This window comes from Centruroides sculpturatus, unplaced genomic scaffold (assembly GCF_000671375.1).
Source record: "Centruroides sculpturatus isolate CEXI.00-Female unplaced genomic scaffold, Cexi_2.0 scaffold81, whole genome shotgun sequence".
Classification (NCBI taxonomy): domain Eukaryota; kingdom Metazoa; phylum Arthropoda; class Arachnida; order Scorpiones; family Buthidae; genus Centruroides; species Centruroides sculpturatus.
In genome coordinates this window covers 89767-113366 of record NW_019384371.1, presented here as the reverse complement: position 1 = coordinate 113366, position 23600 = coordinate 89767, and the positions used below count along the sequence as shown (strand labels likewise).

The window sequence follows — 23600 nt, the reverse complement described above, 5'->3', positions numbered from 1 at the left end:
CTCGTTTAAGGGCGTTGGTCATCAAGAGGAAAAACGTATGGAGTTTAGATGCTTCGGATCTGTCGAAGAACTCCTTGAATTTAGACTAATTTCCCCTTATATCTCCTGAATTTCGACCAATCATCGGCCAGTAACTCTTTCGTGAGAACGGACGAAAGGGGGATGAATGAGGGGTAACCATTTCCCATCTGAGTGAGATTTTTAACCAGATAAGGGAAAGTCAGAGGATGTTCTCTTCTGTGAAAGGAAGTAACATCTGTTATCTGGTTTTTTTTCATGTCCAAAACACTAGTTTTTCACAAAAATGAAGTAATATTTTGTGTCGATATTTTACCATTATTAATAAAAATTCATAAATTAGACCCAGGGCCTTTCGGGTCTCACAATATATATATAAAGCAAAATGTTCCATTACTGCCAACCAAAACTGAAACCATCACTACAAAAAAGTGCTATAAATAGAGATGCAATATATTAATATTAAATATAATATTAATACATTTTTGTTATTTAATTTGAGTTAAGCACTTTTAAAACACAGATTTGTGGATGTCTTTCATATTGAATGTCAATTAACATGGTTTTTATTAATTAATTTGATTTAAATTCAATTGCAATGCATACCAAAAATGGTAGTAGTATCTTACCCACATGTTCATTGAAATATAATTTGAATAACAATATCATCAATGGTTCGTGCCCTGCAAGACAATCTTGGTGCCACTAACTTCTGAATCGGTGGTCCTGTCGTTGATTAGTCGGGTTGTCAACTCTTTAAAACAGGAAGTATAGGGAATTGACCATATGTGTGTCTCTAATCTGTGGCCAACTCTTGTCAAGTAGGTTATTCAGCAACTGGAGCAAATATGGCATTCAACATTTTGTTTGTAAACGAAATTATTCAAAACTCGATGTCTGACTGTATATAACTATATAATTTAAACTAACTGTGCGCGCACACAAAATTCTACTTTATTCATAAAAATGTAATAATTAAAGAATTTAATTATATGAATTTACTATTTGTTTGTGCAGAGGGAGTACTAGAAAAGAAAAATGATGATGAATGACAAAGTAAAAGAAACTTGCTTTTTAAAAAATAAAGGTGTTCAGGACTCAAAGAATCTTAAGTTTTATTATTTACTTTTTGTCCTATTTTATAATTAATTAATATTCTTAATAGCTATTAAGTTTGAATTTGCTATTATTTAAAAGGACTTATCAGAACAGTTTTTTAGTTGGAAAGTTCACTATGAGATTTATTAAACCAATGTGTACATTTCAGGTCTATTACTATTCTTCATCAGTTGGCTTTTTCTCATGTATTTCTGTCTTTTCCAAATGTTATTTGGCATTCAATTTTAATTCTCCATCAGTATTGCATTATTTATCCACTACAAACATTAATAAAAGACTATTGTGTATTTCAAAGAGAAATAAAATATTTGAAATGTTTTCAAATAGAAGCAAATGGAACAAATATTTAAATTTAGATGATAAAGCTATTGAAAGAGTTACCTTAACCACAAGATTAAGTAATTTATATAACCCATAATCCTTAAAATGATAGTAAAATTATCTCAAAATCACAATGAGACTTATGTCATCAAATGCCTTTCTTCTGAATACAAACACTATAATTCAAGTATCATTTTTCTATTTTTCAATTTCTTAAGAATCCTAAAAGCAGCAATTTCTGAATGCAATAAGCAAAGTCTACTGTACTTTTTAAGTACTGTTTGCATTCAGAATTTGGTTTTTATCAATACAGTGGATGATCGGTTAATGAACAAATCGGATAACGAACACTTTCGTGAAAGATTTTTATGATCGGACAACGAACACATGATCGGATAACAAACACTTTACTGAACAAACATAAAAAGAAGCGACGAAAATAGCAAATACAGATTGATTTTCCTTTGTCTTCAGGTAATTTTTTGGAGCACAGGAGACATCAATATCAATGCTCAACCCGATATATACTAAACAGATAGTATTCCTCTGAACTTTGAAACTTTCCCTTGAAATTCCAGCCTTTTATTTTTCTGACAAAAACAATTATTTTATGTATTTGCAAGACTGTTGGGCGGGCACTCGTTAAGTTTTGCATCTGTTTTTATTTTCGAAAGGTGAGAGTATAACAGCAAAGGTAGAGAGTGAGCAGATGTCTGATGTTGCTGGGCAGTATGGCTCGAACAGGTCTACAGCAGGCCACAGTTCAATCTTATCTAAGAAAGATACAGTATAATCGAGAAGACTCATGCGGCTTAAGGAGTAACAAATATCACATTTGAGAAATAAAGAGCATCGAAGAGCTCGTAATGAAACCCGAAACGGATTTGACAACAGAATAACGCCAAGAAACTCGGTGAGATATGTTTTCTTCTGAAAAAGAGGATTAATGCCGATATTTGCTATTAAAGATCTTTTGAAGTGGGAGGATGTCAGAACAATGGTGTTAGAATGGCATCTAAACCAGGTTGAGGCTTGGGGATTTCTACAATTACAATGCTATTAATTACTTCTGAAAAATCCTGAAGAAGAGAGAAATGCAATCGACATTAGACAGATTCTTTAACCCTTTCAAATGGAAAAAACATGACTAATAAAAATGCAAGACTGTGTATGTATGTATTTTTATTATTACATAAGTACATCATATACATATTGATAATANTAACATATGCAAATCAATTTCTGGCCTACTGTATATTCATAAAACATCTGATGTTATTTGGAGCATAGAAATTAGGATGTTGCTTATATTGTATATTTAATGTTTAAACACTTTCAAAAGCACTACTAATGACTTTTTAATATACTTTTAATGTTAATTGTTAACTTACATTTACCTTAACCTATATTCTAAAGCCCTTTTTAAACTACTCATGCTGAATTTTTATGTTAATGTAAATTATTTTGTACTCTAAATAAAACAGTGATTTAAAATTCTTACTTGGAAATAACACAGCTTGAAGAGCAAGTTCTGAGTTGTAATTGCTATTAACTGCAGCAGTTCTTAATGTCGATTCAGGACTCTGATTTTTTGTGAACTTTTTAAAAGTACTGCTGATGGTGAGAACGGCGAAAAGAAGGACAAATACAAAGTTTTTAGCTTTGTTAATAGTCGAATTTATATTTTTTATGTATTAAATGTAAATAACGCCGGCCATGGATTTTATTATTTTTAATTATCAGTTATGTTCATCACTCTTAACCAGTGCTTTAAATATAAAACATTAATAGTTTTAATCATTATTTGCTTGCACGACAACAGTTTAAATTGTTAATTATAGTTAAAGACTGTAGCAGACAAACAATACCTGATAAATTACATATTAATAAAGCTTCAAATTATACAGTTGTCCTTTTAAATGTCAGTAAAAATTTTGCTTTTATTCATTCTAACTGTAATCTTAATGTTACTTAATCTGACGACATCAGGACTAGTTAATAGAAATTTTTGGTTATTACATTAAGCACTACTGTATTTAAAATATTAAAATTTTAATTTAATGAATTATATCTTAATTGACTTTAATTTATACTATTTTGAATTATCATATTAATCATCAAAATAACTGAATAATACTTACTGTACAAATTGATTACTAACTTCCTTTTTAGGAGTTTCTTCAATTTTAGTAATTACTTGATTATCTACTTCTAATAATTTTTTCTCTTCATCTTTATTACCTAGAAAAAATTTTTGCAAAATTCAAAATAAACTGCAGCAATGCAAACCAATTTAATCTGTTTTTGTAATTTAAATTTTAAAGAAATTTTGCATTTCATCAACAGCATTAAATTGTAAGAATCGAATATTTTGTACTACTGGAAGAATTAATACTTTTTAATAAATATTTGTCAAAGAATTATTATGTTTAATGTTCAAACATTTCTAATTGGTTTTTATTTTGATTTCTACATTTGAAAAACATTTTAAAATGACTTTAATATTTTGAATTATGTGGTTCTAAACTTAAAAATATCTCAAAGCTGTAAATATTTTACACCTCCCCTAAAAAACTTTAAATCCATTAACAAAATAAAGATTTTTTTCTTCCTATAAAAACATGAATTATGACCCAAATTTATAAGGAAAATTAATATCTGATGATCTTAATTGATAAAATAACTCAACATTATTATTTCATAAAAGTTTATAAATATAATTAAACTAGCATAATATTGGTTTGATCAAAGAATTTGCCATGTTTCCTTAAAAAAAAAGTTTTTATGTTTGAAACAATTTTGTCCAATAATACAATCATTATTATTTTGTATAGCTTTCAGTTCATCTTTCAGAAAACTTTATAATTTTCTGCACAAAATCTCAACCAGTTTTTCTGCAAAGAACATTCCAAGTGGATTTTCATAGCCTCTAAAATCTCAAATTTTTTCCATTTAATTATTCTGAAGCAACTGGAACAATACAGTGGAAAGTGTAGAACAAGAAAGTGAAGCAAGAAATCCCCAGCCAAACTCAAATAACTTCTGTCTAATAATTAAAGATACATATGGTCTGGCATGGTCATAAGCTGGTTTTTTTCTTGTCAGTGCTGGCTACTTTTAGATCATTCAATTGTTGAGCAATACTTCTCTGTAGTGATGATTGCTGACCAACACATATATCACTCTCTCCCAACAGGGTTGTTAATTATTACAGGGTGCCAACATTTATTAATTAAAAAACAAAACAAATTTGTGGTGAAATAAGAAATAAATGAACATTAAATTTATTGATTCAAATATTAATTAGATTGTTTAATATCAGAAAACTAAGAAATTCATAACTTGTGCAATATTCTTTGAGTAGTTATTGTTAAACAATTTTTTAAATGAATGAATGTAAAAAAGAAAAAAAATGCGTGCTTTAAATATTTTTTGTTATTTTAATTCCAAAATAAAATATCTAAAATAATATTTAAGTAAATTAAATTCTAAATTGTTTATCAAAATTATTAAATTAATTTTTAAAAATTCCTTTATATAACCCTAGAAAATGAAAAAATATCCAAATAGCTTACTTTGTCTATCTCGGTTTCTTTGTCTTGGAATTCGCTGTGGTTTAGGAGGTTCATTTGCTTTAAAAAAATATATAAAGATATTTTAAAATTTCACTTAAATTTATAATGTTTTACATATTCAGATANATATATATATATATATATTATAATATATTATAACAATATTTCTAACATATGCAAATCAATTTCTGGCCTACTGTATATTCATAAAACATCTGATGTTATTTGGAGCATAGAAATTAGGATGTTGCTTATATTGTATATTTAATGTTTAAACACTTTCAAAAGCACTACTAATGACTTTTTAATATACTTTTAATGTTAATTGTTAACTTACATTTACCTTAACCTATATTCTAAAGCCCTTTTTAAACTACTCATGCTGAATTTTTATGTTAATGTAAATTATTTTGTACTCTAAATAAAACAGTGATTTAAAATTCTTACTTGGAAATAACACAGCTTGAAGAGCAAGTTCTGAGTTGTAATTGCTATTAACTGCAGCAGTTCTTAATGTCGATTCAGGAATAGTTTCTCCAACAACATTTTGCATAGCTTCCACACAAGCATTAAGCTTCACTGTAATATTAAGTTATTTTACCTTAATATTAAAACTTTTACAAGGAAAAATAGCCAACACTGTTAAATAAAAAATAAATTCTTTCTTCATAAGCTAAATAAAAAACATTGATGGCAATCTGAAATCTGCAATCATCTGGTGAAACAATTGGTCAAGAAAATAATAACTAAACAGTAACTAAAATTCTCAATACAGTGGTGCCTCATATAACGGACGCTGTGAACAACGGACTTTCTGTTTGGCCATTACATGACTCGAGCAATGGACTGGCTGCAAACAACAAACTTTCCATTCGACAGTCATGTGAGGTGAACAACATTTCTGCAAACAAGTTGCGAATGATCTTTCCACTCTTTTGCCAATGACAATCTACTATTTTTAGAATATATTAGTATTATTAGAATATATTATTAGTATATCTGAAGTACAGAGCTCCTGTGGGATTTGGCTTGCTCCCTTGTTTATTATGTACATCACCTCAGTGCTGGTATTTACATTTATTCAAGTGTTGTGTAAATCATTGCTTCTAAAAAAACAAAAAGGTGATTTCAATTGAAACAAAGCAAGAAATCATCAGGAGTGAAAGTTAATCAAGTAACTAACACCTTACTCGTTGCCAAGGGAGTTTATTAAAAACTAATGTTTTCGATCTATGGAGTAGAAATGTTAGTTTTCGATCTATGGAGTAGAAATGGAGTAGAAATGGATCTATGGAGTGAAAGTTGACAAAAACTTTGTTGTCAAATGGGGAGAGGTTCAGGAGTTTACCAATACTCATTATCCAAACAGAGCTGAGGCCAACAGGATCAATGATCTCTACAATGACACTTTTGCCCATCATTTCCAACAGGTGTTGAAGAAGAGAGAGAAACAGACCACCTAGGACATGTTTTTCAAGAAGCCAGCTGCCAAAAAACAAAGGATGGAACAAGAGGAGTTGACCCTGCAAACTTCAGTAGCCTCTCCTGAATCTGACTCCAATTAAAAAGCAATAAAAAGAGACCTGCTGCAATGTGTAAAAAGTCTGTATCTGTATGAATGTGTGAAGAAAGTGTTTGTCCACCTCCTCCTCACATCTGACCACCTGGCATAATTGGTTACTGCTCCATTTTCATTTTTTTTTATGGTACAGTACGGTTATTTTATGCTGCAGAACGAATTATGTTTTAACATGTATTTCTATGGGAAAATGCATTTCATATAACAGACTTTTCACTTAACGGATGTGCACTTGGAACGGACTAAGTACATTATACGAGGCACCACTGTATATGCCATAAAATGTAATATTTTTCTTTATAAAAAATCAATGTATATATAATGTTATCAAAACTTCTTAATGGTTTTCCTTTTGAATTTTTAAGTATAACAAAATTTTCCATTTCTGAAATGTAATTATTAGGCAAAAATTTCATGCAAATTCAAATAAGCTAACTAAACTATGTCAATGTAATGTGTATTCCCAAACAATATATTGTTCTTAATACTTCTATATCTACGAAGCAACAAATTGATACATTTAAAAAAATAAAATTATTGTATAATTATTAGTAATTCTTATATGATTGATAATTATTGAAACACTTTTTGTACAAAAAATGGATGTAAATGGTTTAATTAATATTTGTCATCATATTTAAATTAATTAACAGACAAAATGTGTTCTAGTTTTTTTTACAATAGTGTCAAGTTAAAATAAACTGATTTTTTTCTAGAGCTTGAATCACCATTCTGTTTATTAGCCCCTGTTTTGTACATTATGATGTCACTGTGATTCAAATAATAACTGCTCAATTATCAAAATCATTTGATTAATCCACCACTAACTGAGATGCTGTACTGTATGCTGTAAGTTCAAAAAAATAATTGTAACCTTACATAAATCCATTCCTGTGTGTCTTCTCTGATTTATAGCAAAGCAGATTAATTAATTAAATAAATAAATTAGATCTTTCTTCGTGGCTTTGTAGAATACACTCACATTTGAAGGGTTAAGATGTAAATGATGGTAAGCATCATGAGTAAAGTTTAGAGAAAATGCAAAAATTAAGCATTTTACAAAGTTTTCTCCTTTGTTTTCTTTAATCAGAATAAAATGTACATTATAGTTAATAAGTAGATATAATATTTGAATTAGAATATATTGCTGTTTAGCTGTTAGCATGTATTATAATGTATTAATGAAAATAGTACTTACCATCTTTTATACACACTCCATTCAGTCACCTGGTTCAAAAAGTTTACTGATAGCATAAAATTTTATCTTTGTTTCTGCTGTACACTTTACATAATGAATGCAATGGCATATCATATTTTTTATCACATTTATTGGTATCAGTAAGCACAAATTCCTTTATGAACTTTAGCATTTCTAGTGGCCAACAAACCTAATATCCAACAGAATACACTTGTGTGCTACTGGACATGAGTTTATACAATTTTTATAAAATGATTAGTTTAGCAAAGGAACACATAGTTGACTGTCATTATTAGTATTAACTAGTATTGACAATTTTTCAGTTTGAATTATGTCATAGAAAGAATCAGAAAAGGCTAACTTAGTTTTGATGTTTTATCTACAGTATTTTATATTTATAGATTCATGCAGATATGACATTATAAGTTACTACCAAAATTCAAAGACTGTTTCATATTTTCTTGTTTGATTCAAAATCAATTTTAAATACTGTAAATTTTCTTTATAAAATTTTATATAAAACTGAAATATACCTTGATCACTTTGACTAATTTTTGAGTTTGGAGTACTAAAACTGTCTGTTCTAGAAATTTTCTCGGTTTCTTCTTCGTGTAATTCTTTTACATCCTCAGGATTCAAAAATGCAGACATAGAGTGAGATTTTGAATTGCGATCATACATAAATTGAGCAGCTGAAAAAATATAACAAGTTTATCAATGTTAGTTAATTCATTTAAATATAAATATAATAAATGTAATATTACTGGGTTTGTGAGATTCTATACCTAACAAAAACTGATTTATATACTTGATCCACATTTAAAAAGTTTTAGTTTAACACATTAACCTCAATGACATACCCCCTTATGTGACTGACTAAATTTTTAGTCAGTCACATATAGATGTACAAGATTTGTTCCTCAACAACCGATTACATATTATGCTTTGTGGATTACCAGTAGTACCTCACAGGGCATTGCCGTAAATGTAGTTTAATTAAAAAGATAACACAAAACAAACTTGTACTAATCTGCAAGTGACACACAATGTATAAGACTCACAGTATATGAATGTAAAAACATTCATTTAAGCCTCGAGGTATATAAATTGTACCTCAAACAAAACTTCCAAAATTAGCATAAATATTTTTTTTAAAAATCAATTCAAAGAGCAAATTCAGATTTTCTGATAGAAAAATAAAATTAAATGCCGTAATAATAAATTAAAACACAAAAGCGATAAATAAAATATTTATTGGTTGCATACCATAGACTTCCACATCTTAATATAGATGTGTGATTTAATTATAACAGTTGTGAAATTTAACATATTATAGATAATGTGAGATTGTATTCTTTATTTACAGGCTTATTTTAAATTTTTACTTCAGATTTTGTTTGAATAAAATCAGGTTGTAGTGTCTTCAGATAAAAGGCATATCAGGCATATTATGCTTTATGAGTTTCAAAAAGGATATACAGTAGAGCATTGATTATCCAAATCAATTGGGAACTGGGGTTGTTCGGAAAATCGATTTTTCGGATAACCGATTATGTGTGAATAAATATATAAACCTATCCCATGTTGAAATTCGTTCAAATCCTGGCACGTCCTGAAGTACCCTCTCATGGTCACATCAGTGCTGCCAGCTAAAACATGCACACCAACACAAAAATAATATTAAAGTAGCCCAAACATCATAGCACTAGTGGAAATTTAAATTTGCCAACTGGAAAGCTTTCATTTAATTGACGTTTCAGTTGATTGATATTCGGATAATCAATGCTCTACTGTAGTGCCATACAAACAGCAAAAAAAAATTGTAATGTATATGGAGAAGATGCTCCTAAACTTCAGACAAGCCAAATGTAGTTTAAAAAGATCCATTTGGAAAATTTTGAACTAAAGGATACAAAACATATGGGTGCCAAAAAGCTATAGCTATGAAGAAAGAAAAATTGCAGGAAAAAGTTATTAAAAATCAACAAACAACACACAAGACAGTATATACGTAGTACAATCCAAAAGTTCAGGGACTTAGCTTAAAATTCCTTACCTTAAAAAGTTTATATTGCCGATGCACAACCACCTTTAAAGTAATCACCTTGGGCAACAATACACTTTTGCCAATGTTCATTTAACTTCTGGAAGCACTGATGGAAGCCATTTTTTGAAACCTCCTGTAAGGCCTCCTGCGATGCTGTTCTCACTTCATCTGATGACACAAAACGGCGTCCCTGCAAATGCTTTTTCATTGATGGAAACAAATAAAAATCACACGGGGCTAAATCCAGTGAATAAGCGGGGTGTGGAAGCACATTAATTTGAGTTTTGGAGAGAAACTTTGTAACCATTTGGGACCGATGTGTAGGTGCATTGCCATGCAGAAGGTACCAGTCTCCACTTTTCCAGATCTGTGGCCATTTACAATGAATGGATTCCCTCAAACAACATAAAATGTCTAGATAATGCTCCTTGTTTACTGTTCTGCCTTCGGGAATAAATTCTGAATGAACAATTCCTTGAGAATCAAAAAACACCTCCATCATGACTTTTCCTTTGCTCAGTGCATGTTAAGATCTTCCGTTAAAATACACTGGCAACTAGTCTTTGATAAGTGAGTAACCGCAGCAATTTTTTCAAGGGTTTGGTGACGATCTTTGCGAACACATTGAGAGACCAACTCAACACTTTCCTCGTTCCGTGAAGTCGAAGGTTGACCAGAGCGTTCATCATCTGCGATGGATTCTTGGCCCTCTTTAAAACGCTGATGCCATTTGTACACCTTTGATTTTGCCATGGTAAAATCACCGTACACCTTTCTTAGCAATTTTAAAGTAAGTGTTTTACCTAAACACTGACAAAATTTAATGTTCTTGAAAACTCATTTTTATTACGTCGCAAAACAAAGGTAACTATCTCCAAAAGAAAACAACAGCGTTCGCAGTTTAATCACATGACATGGGCGAAACCAACCTGAACACGTAGGAAAGGTTTGATAGAATCAATTTCATATGCTGTAACTTCAAATACATGCTTTTGTTGTCATACATTACTGCAGTCCCCGAACTTTTGGATTGTACCATGTATAACCAAACACACCAAAGCAAAAGCAAGAAACAATTTGGACACAAACCAGACTGTGTTTATAACATTAATTAACCCTGCAATAGTGCAGTGGTGATTTTCGACACCCCAAATGTTTTAAAAGTTGCACTATTCATAGATTTTGCAACTAATATCCATATCCTCTTCAGCAGCTTCATGATTTTGGAGCATGCTCAGAAATTACTATGATATTGTGTGGTGTTGTGGCAACTCCTGTGAGAAAGACAACATTTCTCAGCAGAATTTGCAAATACCCCGTAGTATTACCACATTTTTTTCAAGATTTATAAATATTTATTTAGTTTTTTATTTTTAAAATTAACATAATTTGAGTACATTTATTATTTATAATATAAATCAATTTTTATTCCCATTTATTATTATAAGTTTATTTTAGTTGGTTTTATTCCCTTACAAATTCAAAATGGCTGACTTCAATAAACATACTGAGAGAATATGGAAATTGTTGTCTGAAGTTGAATTTGCAAGTGATGCAGAAGATGACAGTAATGATGAGGAAGATTTTGTTGAGGAGGATGAACATATTTTTGACTCTTATTGTTATGAGTCTGAGACTGATATTCTATTACATGAACCCAATGAAAACAATTCAAGAATGAAGGGTGGCTAGGAAAAAATCAAAAAACGTGGTGGGAGAGTAAAGTACCTATTGCATTAGTTCGTGCTCATCCTCATAATGTATTCCGGGGAGACAAGGCCTGAAAGGGACTGCCCTAAAGGCACAGTCTCCTACTGATTTCTGGTGCCTCTTCATCACTTCTGAAATATTAGATTTATTGATTGACAAGACTAACGAATTTATCAGTGATAAGAGACTAAATTTTGCTGTGACAAACAGAGCCAGATATACTGACAGTATAAAAATGAAGGCATTTCTTGGATTATTACTTTTAGCTAGCATTTATCACAGTAATAAAATGAACCTTGATGAATTGGGGAATGTTGATGGCACAGATATAGAGGTATTCAGATTGACATTGTCAATACAATGCTTTCGTTTCCTCTCACGCTGTCTAAGGTTCAATAGCAAAGTAACACAACCTGCAAAAAGAAAAGTGGATAAGCTTGCTCCAATTAGAGACTTGTTTAAAATGTTTGTTGACAACTGTGTAAAAAATTATTCCCCATCAGAGTTTGTTATAATTGATGATATGCTTGCAGCTTTCAGAAGTAAATGTCCCTTCAGACAATATATACCAAGCAAACCATCCAAATATAAAATAAAGATACAGGCATAGAAATAGATAAATAAATAAAACTCATGCCAAAATTGTATAGCTTCTTGATAACAAGCACTGAGTTCAGCGTTAACACGATTTTCTTATATCGCAAGTACTTTCGACGATATAATACTCGTCGAAAATACTTGCAATATAAGAAAATCATGTTAACGCTGAACTCAGTGCTTGTTATCAAGAAGCTAAAGATACAGGCAATGGCTGATGCAAAAACTTATGTTTGTAAAATAGAAATATATGCCAGAAAACAGCCTGATGGCCCATTCAAGGTAGATAATTTGGCCATTGGTGTGGTCTCAAGGCTTATCTCAGAGATCTCAGGATCAGGTAAAAATGTCACATTTGACAACTGGTACACTTCTTTCCTGTTATTCAAAATGCTACTCAATGTCCATAATTTGAGTTCAGTGGGCACACTTCAAAAAAAACAAGTATGAAATTCCTAAGGAATTCTTAGATACAAAGAACAGATGTAATTATGACAGTATGTTTGGTTTCACAGACAAAATTACACTGGTTTCATAAATCCCGCAGACTAAAACAAAGAAAAATGTTGTTCTCAGCAGCATGCACTATGACAGCGGTCCCCAACCTTTCTATCGCCGCGGACNGCTGCTCATCCACTATTGGTCCAGACTCTATCAATCTTGTCGCGAAACGACGTTATAGGAGGTACGTTATACGAAAGTTGCTACAATTTTTTCGCTACGTTATAGGAATTGTCGTTATAGGAACGTACGTTATAGGGGAGTCGACTGTAATTTAATGTTCCTTGGGTGGCCCAGTACCGTTTGATCCACGAACTGGTACCGGTCCGCGGCCCGGGGGTTGGGGACCACTGCACTATGACAACAAAATTGACTCAAATCCACACAGGGCAAAGAGATATGCATTCTGTCACAGGTCACGCGATCATAAGGTAAACAGTGTGTAGCGAGTGTGGTAAACATGCATGTAAAGAAGTTGCTTGTCAGTTGCATTGAGTGTCAAAGTACAATATCAGCTGATGAATCAGAGTGACAAGGATGCTTGAAAAAAGAAATTTAGATTTCTATTATTGGTTTTATAAAAAGATCTAATGTAATGAGTTTTGATAAATGTTGTTTTTTATTGTCTTAATGTATTTATGTACTAATGTACTATGTAATCATACTTAAATGTAATCAGATGTATAATGATACATGTACCTTTACCAAATAAATGAGTAAAACTATTTTTCTTACATGCTTCATTTGACAAAAATAAAAATTGGGATTTTCAAAATTCCCAGTGCACTAATGGCTAAAAAAAATCCAGTGCACTAACAGGGTTAATATTAAAATAGAACATAACATTAACTTTCATAGCTGATGACAACATTCAGATTTAATTTGATATCGCATGCTTCTTTTACCATTCTGATGATCTTGGCCATCTAAAATACCTTAAACATATTGAAATATATATGCCCTTCAAAAGAGGGATAGCAGTTAATTATAAGAAGATGGACTCTATTTCATTATCATGGCAAGCACTATATGAGCTCAAGTAAATCTCCCTATTAATATCTTTAATATTTTAATAATTTGTTTTATATTGTAATCTATTTATTTATATCTCCTTTGTGTTACTTCCACACTGCACATGCACAAATTTCTTTGATATGACAGTTTGAATTTTTAATTTAATTTTACATTCTTGAAACCGTGTCAGTGATTATTTTTGTCGTTTTGAACACGTGTACAAAACAGGTATATGTATCAACTAAAAATTGAATAAATTTAAAATGAAGATTGCCTAGTGTTCATGTATTTACAATATATGGTGTTCAAAACAACCAAAAAAAAAAATTTTTCATTTAATGTTATGTTCTATTTTTTGAATATACAGTAGTACCTCAGGATACGAAATTAATCCATTCCTAAACTGAGATCGTATCATGAAAATGTCGTAGGTGAATCATTTTTCCCCATATAATTACATGTAAAACCAAATAATCTGTTCCAACACGAAAATCTCACTCAAATTAAAGCTAAGTAGTACATTAAAAAAAAAAACTTTAGTAAGGAAAACACTGAAAAATGCATTTTGTAGTTGTAAATGTATAAATAACCATAACAGAATAATAATTGATAAAAAAAATGTAGTTTTATTTGCACTTTACCTTTGAGGATAGACAATGATGGAGGTGTAAACTGGTAGTGGAGGAGAGGGAGAAGGGAAATGATACTAAAATTTAACTTACATAACTTAATGTAACAACAACTTAAAAATAACTTAACACTAATTTTTTTATCTTTTCTGTTTTATATTTTTTATTCACTGCTTTTTGCTTTCTTTCCTTCTCTTCCACCAGCACTTTCACTGGATAGAGGTAACTTGGTAAAATATCTATCCAAAGAGGTTTGGCTTTGCCTACTTTTTAAAAATGTTTCTAAAACGACTTAAGCAAATGCCATTACTCTGAGCAGCAATAAGGCCAGTGTGAACCTTATCTAAGAAAGATACAGTATAATTAAGAAGACTCAAGCAGCTAAAGAAGTAACAAATATCACATCTGAGAAATAAAGAACATTGAAGAGCTCATAATGGAACCTGAAACGGATCTGACGACAGAAGAACGCCAAGAACTTTTGAATGAAGAACATCATGAAATTCGGTGAGATATGTTTTATTATGAAAAAGAGGATTAATGCTGATATCTGCTATTAATTAAAGATCTTTTGAAGAAGTGGGGATGTCAGCTCAATGGTCTTGGAATGGTATACAAACCAGGTTGAGGTTAATAGGCTTGGGGATCTCTACAATTACAATGCTATTAATTCTGAAAATCCTGAAGAAGAGAGAAATGCAATTGACATTAGACAGATTATTTAACCCCCACAAACAAAAAAACATGACTAATAAAAATGCAAGACTGTGTATGTATGTATTTTTATTATTACATGTAAATAAACGTAGTAAGAAAGTATACATTTTTAATTTTTTGGGGTCTCTGGATCAAATTAATCAAATTCCCATACAAACCTATGGTAAATTGATAATCAGTTAACAAACAATTCGGATAGCAAACAAAGTCTTGGAACGGATTATGCTCGTTAACCGATCACCCACTGTGTATATATATATATATATATATACAATTATCAAGAAGGAACATATCCATTGCTCCTCCTTGCTAATTTATAATTCAATAATAATAAAATTTAAATAAATTTTCTTAATTAAAGTTCATATATTACTTGCATAATAATATAAATTAAGTACCTGTACTTGGTGATATGCAAAATTCTTCTTCAACAGAATGACCATATTCATCATAATACCCTTCATATTCTGTAAATAAACATCATCTATGAAAATTTATTTTAAAAATAATATATATAAATTAATATTTCATAATAGTTTAAACAACACTATTTTAATAAACAGAATAAGTTGGCCAATATACAAGACATCTACTATTACTTCAAATCTAATGAGTAATTCCCAAGAGTGCATTTCTCATCATCTGATCACCATCAATGAGGGTCAGACCAAATTAAGATTGTAACAAAATAAATGGTAGTTTTTTCATAATTACAGCTGTTATTAATACTGTAGTTGTAAGCCAGATTAATAATACATTTATAAATTTTGAAAAAATTTACAAATGAAACTTTCATTGGACAAACTGTAAAGTGTCCTCTTTTGTTGTCGTTTCAAACACCATCAGGAAATAACAATTTCATGGCAGAAATGACCTTTATTTGGAGGCTACTTCCCTGCCTCAATGTGCAAACATTAAAAATTTCCCTCTGACAGTGACATACACATTTATAAAAATTATACCATTAATTAAAAAGTTTTTTGGCCATACACCAACCAAAGCCAAATATTATCGGGCTAGAAACAGCTATAACATTAATAATTTATAACACAATTTGGCACTAGAGTTAGGCATTAGGCACCATCTCTTGATAAATTTAGTAATTATAATTTAATTTAATTATAATTATTAAATGGGTGCTGGATGTGTCTCCAGCCAGCATTATAATAACTAAGGACATAAGGACATAAGTATATTGAATATACACTTTTACAGTTCGTCCAATGAAAATTTCATTTGTAAATTTTTTTCAAAGTTTATACTTATGTCCCGGCTAAAAACTTTTAATAAAAAATGTTACTAATTTATTCTAAAACTGGTAGCAAGGTGTTCTTCAGTCTGTTGTTCTGTACCTATGCATAATTTCTGTTTTAAAATAATGTATTTAATCTAATTTTAAAGTATATTTTGTCATAAAAGTGTTTTTAAAGAGAATTTTGAGTGTTATAATGAAAAGTTAAAAATAATTGAAAAAAATAAAATAAAAAAAGGAAAGAGAATAAGAAAAGCTGCAACAATTGAACAAAAGTTTGAAAGTAGTCAGTCACTCTGCAAACAATAAATTTCATATGAAACAAACTGTCTTCAATTTGTTGCAGATGTTACAAAATTGAATAACGTGACTGATGCAAAAACAAAGATTTTGGTTCTTTTAAGGAAGGGTGGGTTTCAGAAACTTGATGCAGATTACATTGATAAATTTTTGCAATCCCATGATGAACTTACATTAGATGAACTCTAATATAAATATATGTTCTCTGATGAAGATGAAAAAGTAGAAAAAGAAAAGACAAAGAAAACTTTGGACACTTCTAAGATAAATTACAGACAATTTTAGATTTAGTGTTCTTCATTCTAAAATAATCATCTTTCCTGCCTATTGCTTTAAATCTGACTATCATACAATACATATTATTATATCAAACATTCAAAACTTTGACCCTCACAATAGGAAGATCATAGCTGTTTCTTTCTAGTCCTCTGTTAAATAGTCACAGCTTTCAAACTATTGTGAAGACCCAACCGAGGTCCGAATCATGTAAATCGCGATATTCCTATGATTAAATAATAACGATAGATTAATTATGAGAGGGAGAGGAAAATCCCATAATTTAAACAACGCGGCACAAAATGTAGACAACGAGTCTCGGATTACTCGAACACGTGTTAAACGAACTGTCAATGTCAGAATGAAAAGTTATAATTCAGAGACAAGTGGTCATATGCAGGTAGAACTTTGACCCCCGCTCTCATAAACAGTCAATCTAGGGAAACAATTTCTGAAAAGACGGAAAGATTTAAGAGAGATAAATCATTGCATATGATCGTTCGAGTACCCAGATGACAGAAATCGCGAGTAACGGAGCTAAATTATGAGCGCGAGTCTTGCAATTTTGTCAACAATCGACAGAACGGCGTCGAGCAGACACCTGGAATCGGACCTTTCCCGTGACCTGAGGCGGTCTCAGTTTATCCCAAACCAAAAGAGAGACCAATTGGGAAGCAAGAAAGGGAATGAAGGGCCAATCGGAAGTCCGAATAGTGGAAGAGAAAAACTATAAAAATCCGAAATCCGAGGTCAAGGGGGGCTCTCCTCCGACTCCACGAAAGGTAGTGACTTCTATTGTGGTGTGTCGTCGCAAAGGAACTGTGGACTCCGCCGCTTATATCTTCCGATCGTCCGCCGTGATCAGCAACAGCATCTCATCCGCCCCGGGGCTACGACCGACGCCGAAGTTCTCACACTCCGCATCTTCGAGGGAAGAAATTAGTGAAGGACTGTCGATTGCCGACGTAAGCATATATGTTAACAAATAAACGGCTTTCTTGTGTAAAACACTTGTCGTCATTTGCCTCCTCCGTCACCGCCCACATACAACCTTCCCTTAGGTCCATCCTGACGCGGGATTAATAGATCCCACCTAAGAGACGGCATCCTTACACAGGTGCCGTGAAGTGGGTTTCAAGCCCCTTATCTCCCCCGGATCGGCCATCTTACACTATATCTGTTCTATTGATTAGTCATTCCTATTATACCTCCTCTTCTAACTATAGTATAAACCATAAAATGTAATTACCCAACGAAAAACAACTTAAACTCTNATTCTAAAATAATCATCTTTCCTGCCTATTGCTTTAAATCTGACTATCATACAATACATATTATTATATCAAACATTCAAAACTTTGACCCTCACAATAGGAAGATCATAGCTGTTTCTTTCTAGTCCTCTGTTAAATAGTCACAGCTTTCAAACTATTGTGAAGACCCAACCGAGGTCCGAATCATGTAAATCGCGATATTCCTATGATTAAATAATAACGATAGATTAATTATGAGAGGGAGAGGAAAATCCCATAATTTAAACAACGCGGCACAAAATGTAGACAACGAGTCTCGGATTTCTCGAACACGTGTTAAACGAACTGTCAATGTCAGAATGAAAAGTTATAATTCAGAGACAAGTGGTCATATGCAGGTAGAACTTTGANCATAGCTGTTTCTTTCTAGTCCTCTGTTAAATAGTCACAGCTTTCAAACTATCTCTGTTCTATTGATTAGTCATTCCTATTATACCTCCTCTTCTAACTATAGTATAAACCATAAAATGTAATTACCCAACGAAAAACAACTTAAACTCTCAAAAATGATACTCTGCTTATCTTAAAAAATTATGTATCATCAAATCCTCTGGTGCAATCCTGTACATCTATACACACATAATAGTTTTATAAAATATGTGATAAAGAATGCACAAACCAATATACAAATTACTTCAATGAAACAGTGAAAGATTTTGCTTATGATTCAAAAACCTGGCTGTTCACCTTAAATTTTCCAAATCAAGACTCTTCTAAAATCATAAAATTGCAGATGACAAACTTTATAATGCCTATGATACAATCAACACTTCCATTTTTCCCATGCAATACTAACTCTAGTCATCTAGATTTTACATCATTTCATCACATATTTACATTTTCTATCATCTGTGAGGCCATTTTCTATAAGAAATGAGGATCTGTTTTGCTTTCTATTTTCATATATTTATTCCACTCTTTACTTAAAGTTACATTTCTACACAATGGTCTGTCTCTATTATCTTCATCCTACCCAAAAACTATCTTGATTCAAGTATTTCCTTCAGAATTAGTACAACATTGCTGTTGAGAACAAATCACACAGGAACACTGAGTGGAAAAAGTAGGTTCATTGACACAAAAAGATATGCATTTCAGACTTAATGCCCCTCTTCAGTCCTATTATATCAAATATATTGGTAAAAAATTATGTAAGATTTACAGATTGTATTAAAATATATTTAACATACACGTACAAAAGTTTTCACAGTAAATATAATTACCTAAGATTTTTATAGTGACCACTGGAATAAATAAAATGCTATGTAAAACATGGGTGAAATAAGTAAAATAGTAAAGCTAAAAGAATTTTTGTTAAACTGTATAAAAACATGGGCTAGAATAATAAAAACAGAAATATATTAAATATAAAAATGAAGTAATTAGTTAAGAAATGAAATGTAAAATTAATAGGGAATACCTGTAAAGTATGATATAATTCTGATTGAAATGTTATTTGATTAAAAAGATAGAAAAGTACAAAAACATAAACAAATTACAAAAGGCTAAAAAGTAAAGTGTGAGAATACAGTAATATCCCAAACTTATGCAATAGGTGGGACTGAGCAATAACCGCTTAAGTTGAATTCGCGTAAGTCGGGGTATAATTTTGCATATAAATACATACAAATAATTTTTAATTGGGGCCGGAGACTAAAGAAAACAATAATTTAGAAAAAAAATGTTTAATAAAATCTTAGATAATATATATGTATGACAAATTATATTATTATACAATTTTTCACATTTACTCAATTATCACACCATAATTTTAACATAGTTTCCATCTCAGGGATAATACCACGACGTTTACAAATGATGCTTGAATTTAAAGATTGAGCATTTTTTACAGCTTCAAGAATTTTTTCTTTACCTTTTATAATTGTTCTGACCATTGATTCTGGTAGATCAAACTTCTTTGCCAATTCACAAATTTTCATTTTTGTATCAAAGTCTTTAATAATGTTAACTTTACATTCCAAAGATAAAGTTTTTCTTTTCTTGTTTGATGCAGAAGAATCAGTTCTACTTCGTTTAGATGACATAGTAGAGTCTCTCAATGTCATCTAAACGAGTCAAGTCTCCGTAGATATAACAAACACAGGAATAAATAACACAAAATAAATTGTAGCTATATGTCGATTCCGTGCGACAAGTCTGAACATGTAAGCCAAACAATAGTGTGGGGGGAGTGAGTAATCAAGAGTTGCGTGGCACTCAAACAAAAGACAAATTGAAGAGATTTGAAAATCGCGTAACTCCGGGTTCACATAAGTCGGGGTAGCGTAAGTCGAGGTATTACTGTATCGTTATCAGAATGCCTGATGTATTGTACTGTACAACACAGTGAAATATAGTGGCATGGAGGAGAGGGAGGAAGGAAGTAATCTTAAAGGAGGCCTAGCTGTATTTGCATGAGTTTTATTTATTTGTATGAATGAAGATTATGCCTACTCAAAAACAACAAATCCTTGATGCAAAAAACTCTGAAGTGCTTTCATTTATGACACTCTTAGACTATTCATCATCAGCTAATATTGGATCTATAGATAAAGTATGTGGTTATTGCAGTGCTCTGAAGTGGAAGAATGAATCACAGGGGATTTGCTGTTCTTTGGGCAAAGTTAAACTGGAAGTTGTACTTGCCCCCAAACTTTTTCTATCACTATTAAATGGGACTCATCCTGACACTAAATCTTTTTAAAGCACAATAGGGCCTTTCAAATGACAAGTTTTGGTGCCACTGAAATACTTGAAAGAAATTTCATGCCAACATTCAAAATTGAAGGACAGATATATCATTTAATAGCATACCATTAATCCCAACAAACTACCCATTTGAATGTAAACGCCTACAATTTCAAGTCAGTCTATGTTTTGCAATGACCATTAACAAGTCTCAAGGCCAAAGCCTGAGAGTTGTAAGACTTCACCTGGGATGCAGTTGCTTTTCACATGGTCAACGCTATGTTGCATGCTCACATGTTAGTAACTGCAAATTTGTTCATTTGTGCTCCTGATAAAACACGAAATGTATATCAGGAGGTTATTCAATAAGTTTATCTAGAAAATATTTCACACATTTAATAGGAATATAATGAATCTGTAACACAATTCTCTGCAGATATACTCTTTAGGTAAGTAAATATAATTTCACCAAATAAATAGCTCCTGTCAACGACGAGTAACATAGCTAGTCACAAATAAAATATCAAATACACATAAATGCACACATTGTCTTGCAAAAATTACTTTTAAACTTTAAGGAAAAATTTTGTAAAATTGACAACATAATTCGTTCATGTAAAGCTGTACAATCTGGAACTTTTTTGCCAACAGTTGAATCCATTTTCCGTCAATTACACTTATGAGGGTCTCTGAATTCTGATTTCCGAATAATCATCTATATACACACGGAAATGGATTAAAACTTATAATCGGGCTCCCATGTGTTTTTTGAATTTCAATTTGGAATTCAATTCAAAAGCATTGCTCTTCCTACTGCTATTCATTGTTACTCCTGACAATACAGAACAATTCAAACGAGATAAAATACTTTTGTTTTTAAACACCAGAGAGTGAGCATCTGGTAAAAAATGCGAATACACAGTTCACAATAATTATTGCAAAAATACAAGGAGTCCTTCACTTGTGCATATAGAATGACCTAGGTTTTTTAAGCAGTAAAAAATGAATAAAATCCTTGTCTTATATGCAAGTAAATACAGTAATTGTTAACTAAAACAAATATGTCAAGTTGAGTTATCTATTTGTCACAATTTAAACTACTTAATGTATCTGTGAGAAGCCAGGGCCAAGGGGGTTCCTTATTTGGCAATGAGTTGGTAAAACCCGCTCACTTTGTCACTGGATGGCTAGGAGGGGTAAAAGTCAAGTGGGGATCTATCTTGTTTTTCTCATCAAAATTCCTATCTGGAGTATATATACATCATCCAGAGGAGGCAAGTCAATACGGGTCCAAAGTCCAAAAAATAGAGTCTAGGCCAGATGTAACAATATAACAATTTTAATATATACTATATAAACCTAAATTACAAGATAACTACGAACTACAGTGGTGCCTCGTATAGCGTACGCCTCGAATAACAGATGCTGCGAATAACGGACTTTCTGTTTGACCGTTACGTGACTCGAGCAACGGACTTGCTGCGAACAACGGACTTTCCGTTCGGCAGTTACGTGAGACGAACAATGGACTTTCTTCGAACAAGTGCGAATGATGTTTCCACTCTTTTGCCGTTGCCAATGACAATCTGCTATTTTTAGGATATATTAGTATTATTAGAATGTATTATTAGTATATCTGAAGTAGAAATGTAATGTAATATATGTTGATGATTTAAATAAACATTAAATGTAATGTAGTATATGTTGACGATTCAAATAAACGAAATGTAATTGTGTAGATGCCGAGGTGGCGGGACGAAAAGAGGTTGTAAAAAACAAACGGAGCGAGAGTAGCTCGTAGAAGTGTTTAGTGATCTTAATTAATAAAGAATTATTCGTATCATATAATCTGGCAAGTTAAGTCATTTATAATGCATCATGGCTTCTAAAAAAACAGAAAGGTGATTTCAATTGAAACAAAGCAAGAAATCATCAGGAGTGAAAGTTGACAAAAACTTTCTTGTCGAATGGGGAGAGGTTCAGGAGTTTACCAACACTCATTATCCAAACAGAGCTGAGGCCAACAGGATCAATGATCTCTACGATGACACCTTTGTCCGTCATTTCCGACAGGTGTTAAAGAAGAAAGAGAAACAGACCATCTTGGTCATGTTTTTCAAGAAGCCAGCGGGCAACAAACAAAGGATGGAACAAGAGAAGTTGACCATGCAAGTTCCGGTAGCCTCTCCTGAATCTGACTCCGATTAAAAAACAATAAAAAAAAACCCACTGCAATGTGTAAAAAGTCTGTATCTGTATGAATGTGTAAAGAAAGTGTTCTTCCACCTCCTCCTCACAGCATCTGACTACCCGGCATAATTGGTGTCTGCTCCATTTTCATTTTTTATGGTACAGTACGGTTATTTTATGCTGCGGAACGAATTATATGTTTTAACATGTATTTCTATGGGAAAATGCGTTTCGTATAACGGACGTTTCACTTAACGGACGTGCACATGGAACGGATTAAGTACGTTGTACGAGGCACCACTGTACATACTAAGCTTGTGAGGTTCTAGGAAATCATTCCTGTTCTATGTATGTCTTAAGGAGAGAGAAAGAAAGTTAACAACCATTCTAACAAAATACCTCAGAGAGAGACACAGTCCTCTATTTCTGTGGAGATATATAGGGCATTCGTCTGGGCGTAGGGTTTCTCATTTCCCAGTCTTTTGCTTGTCCCGGGATTCCAGGATAGAATTAATTATTTTTAAGATATACAAAATACCTTGAAATCAAATGATAT

General features: G+C 31.7%; 1 protein-coding gene across 2 annotated transcripts in view; it reads right to left on the bottom strand.

Moving 5' to 3' along the window:
* The window catches only part of LOC111614785 (HBS1-like protein), a 52926-nt gene that overhangs the window by 20841 nt on the left and 8485 nt on the right, over positions 1–23600 (bottom strand). Inside the window, exons 2-6 of one of the 2 annotated variants that reach the window (XM_023356149.1) lie at positions 15424–15492; positions 8344–8502; positions 5481–5612; positions 5034–5090; positions 3600–3699 (exon numbers count right to left, since the gene is read on the bottom strand). In XM_023356149.1, coding sequence (XP_023211917.1) covers positions 3600–3699; positions 5034–5090; positions 5481–5612; positions 8344–8502; positions 15424–15492 — 517 coding nt within the window. Of the gene's footprint in view, positions 1–3599; positions 3700–5033; positions 5091–5480; positions 5613–7810; positions 7896–8343; positions 8503–15423; positions 15493–23600 lie in introns of those variants that run through there. The other variant, XM_023356157.1, reaches the window with a different exon arrangement.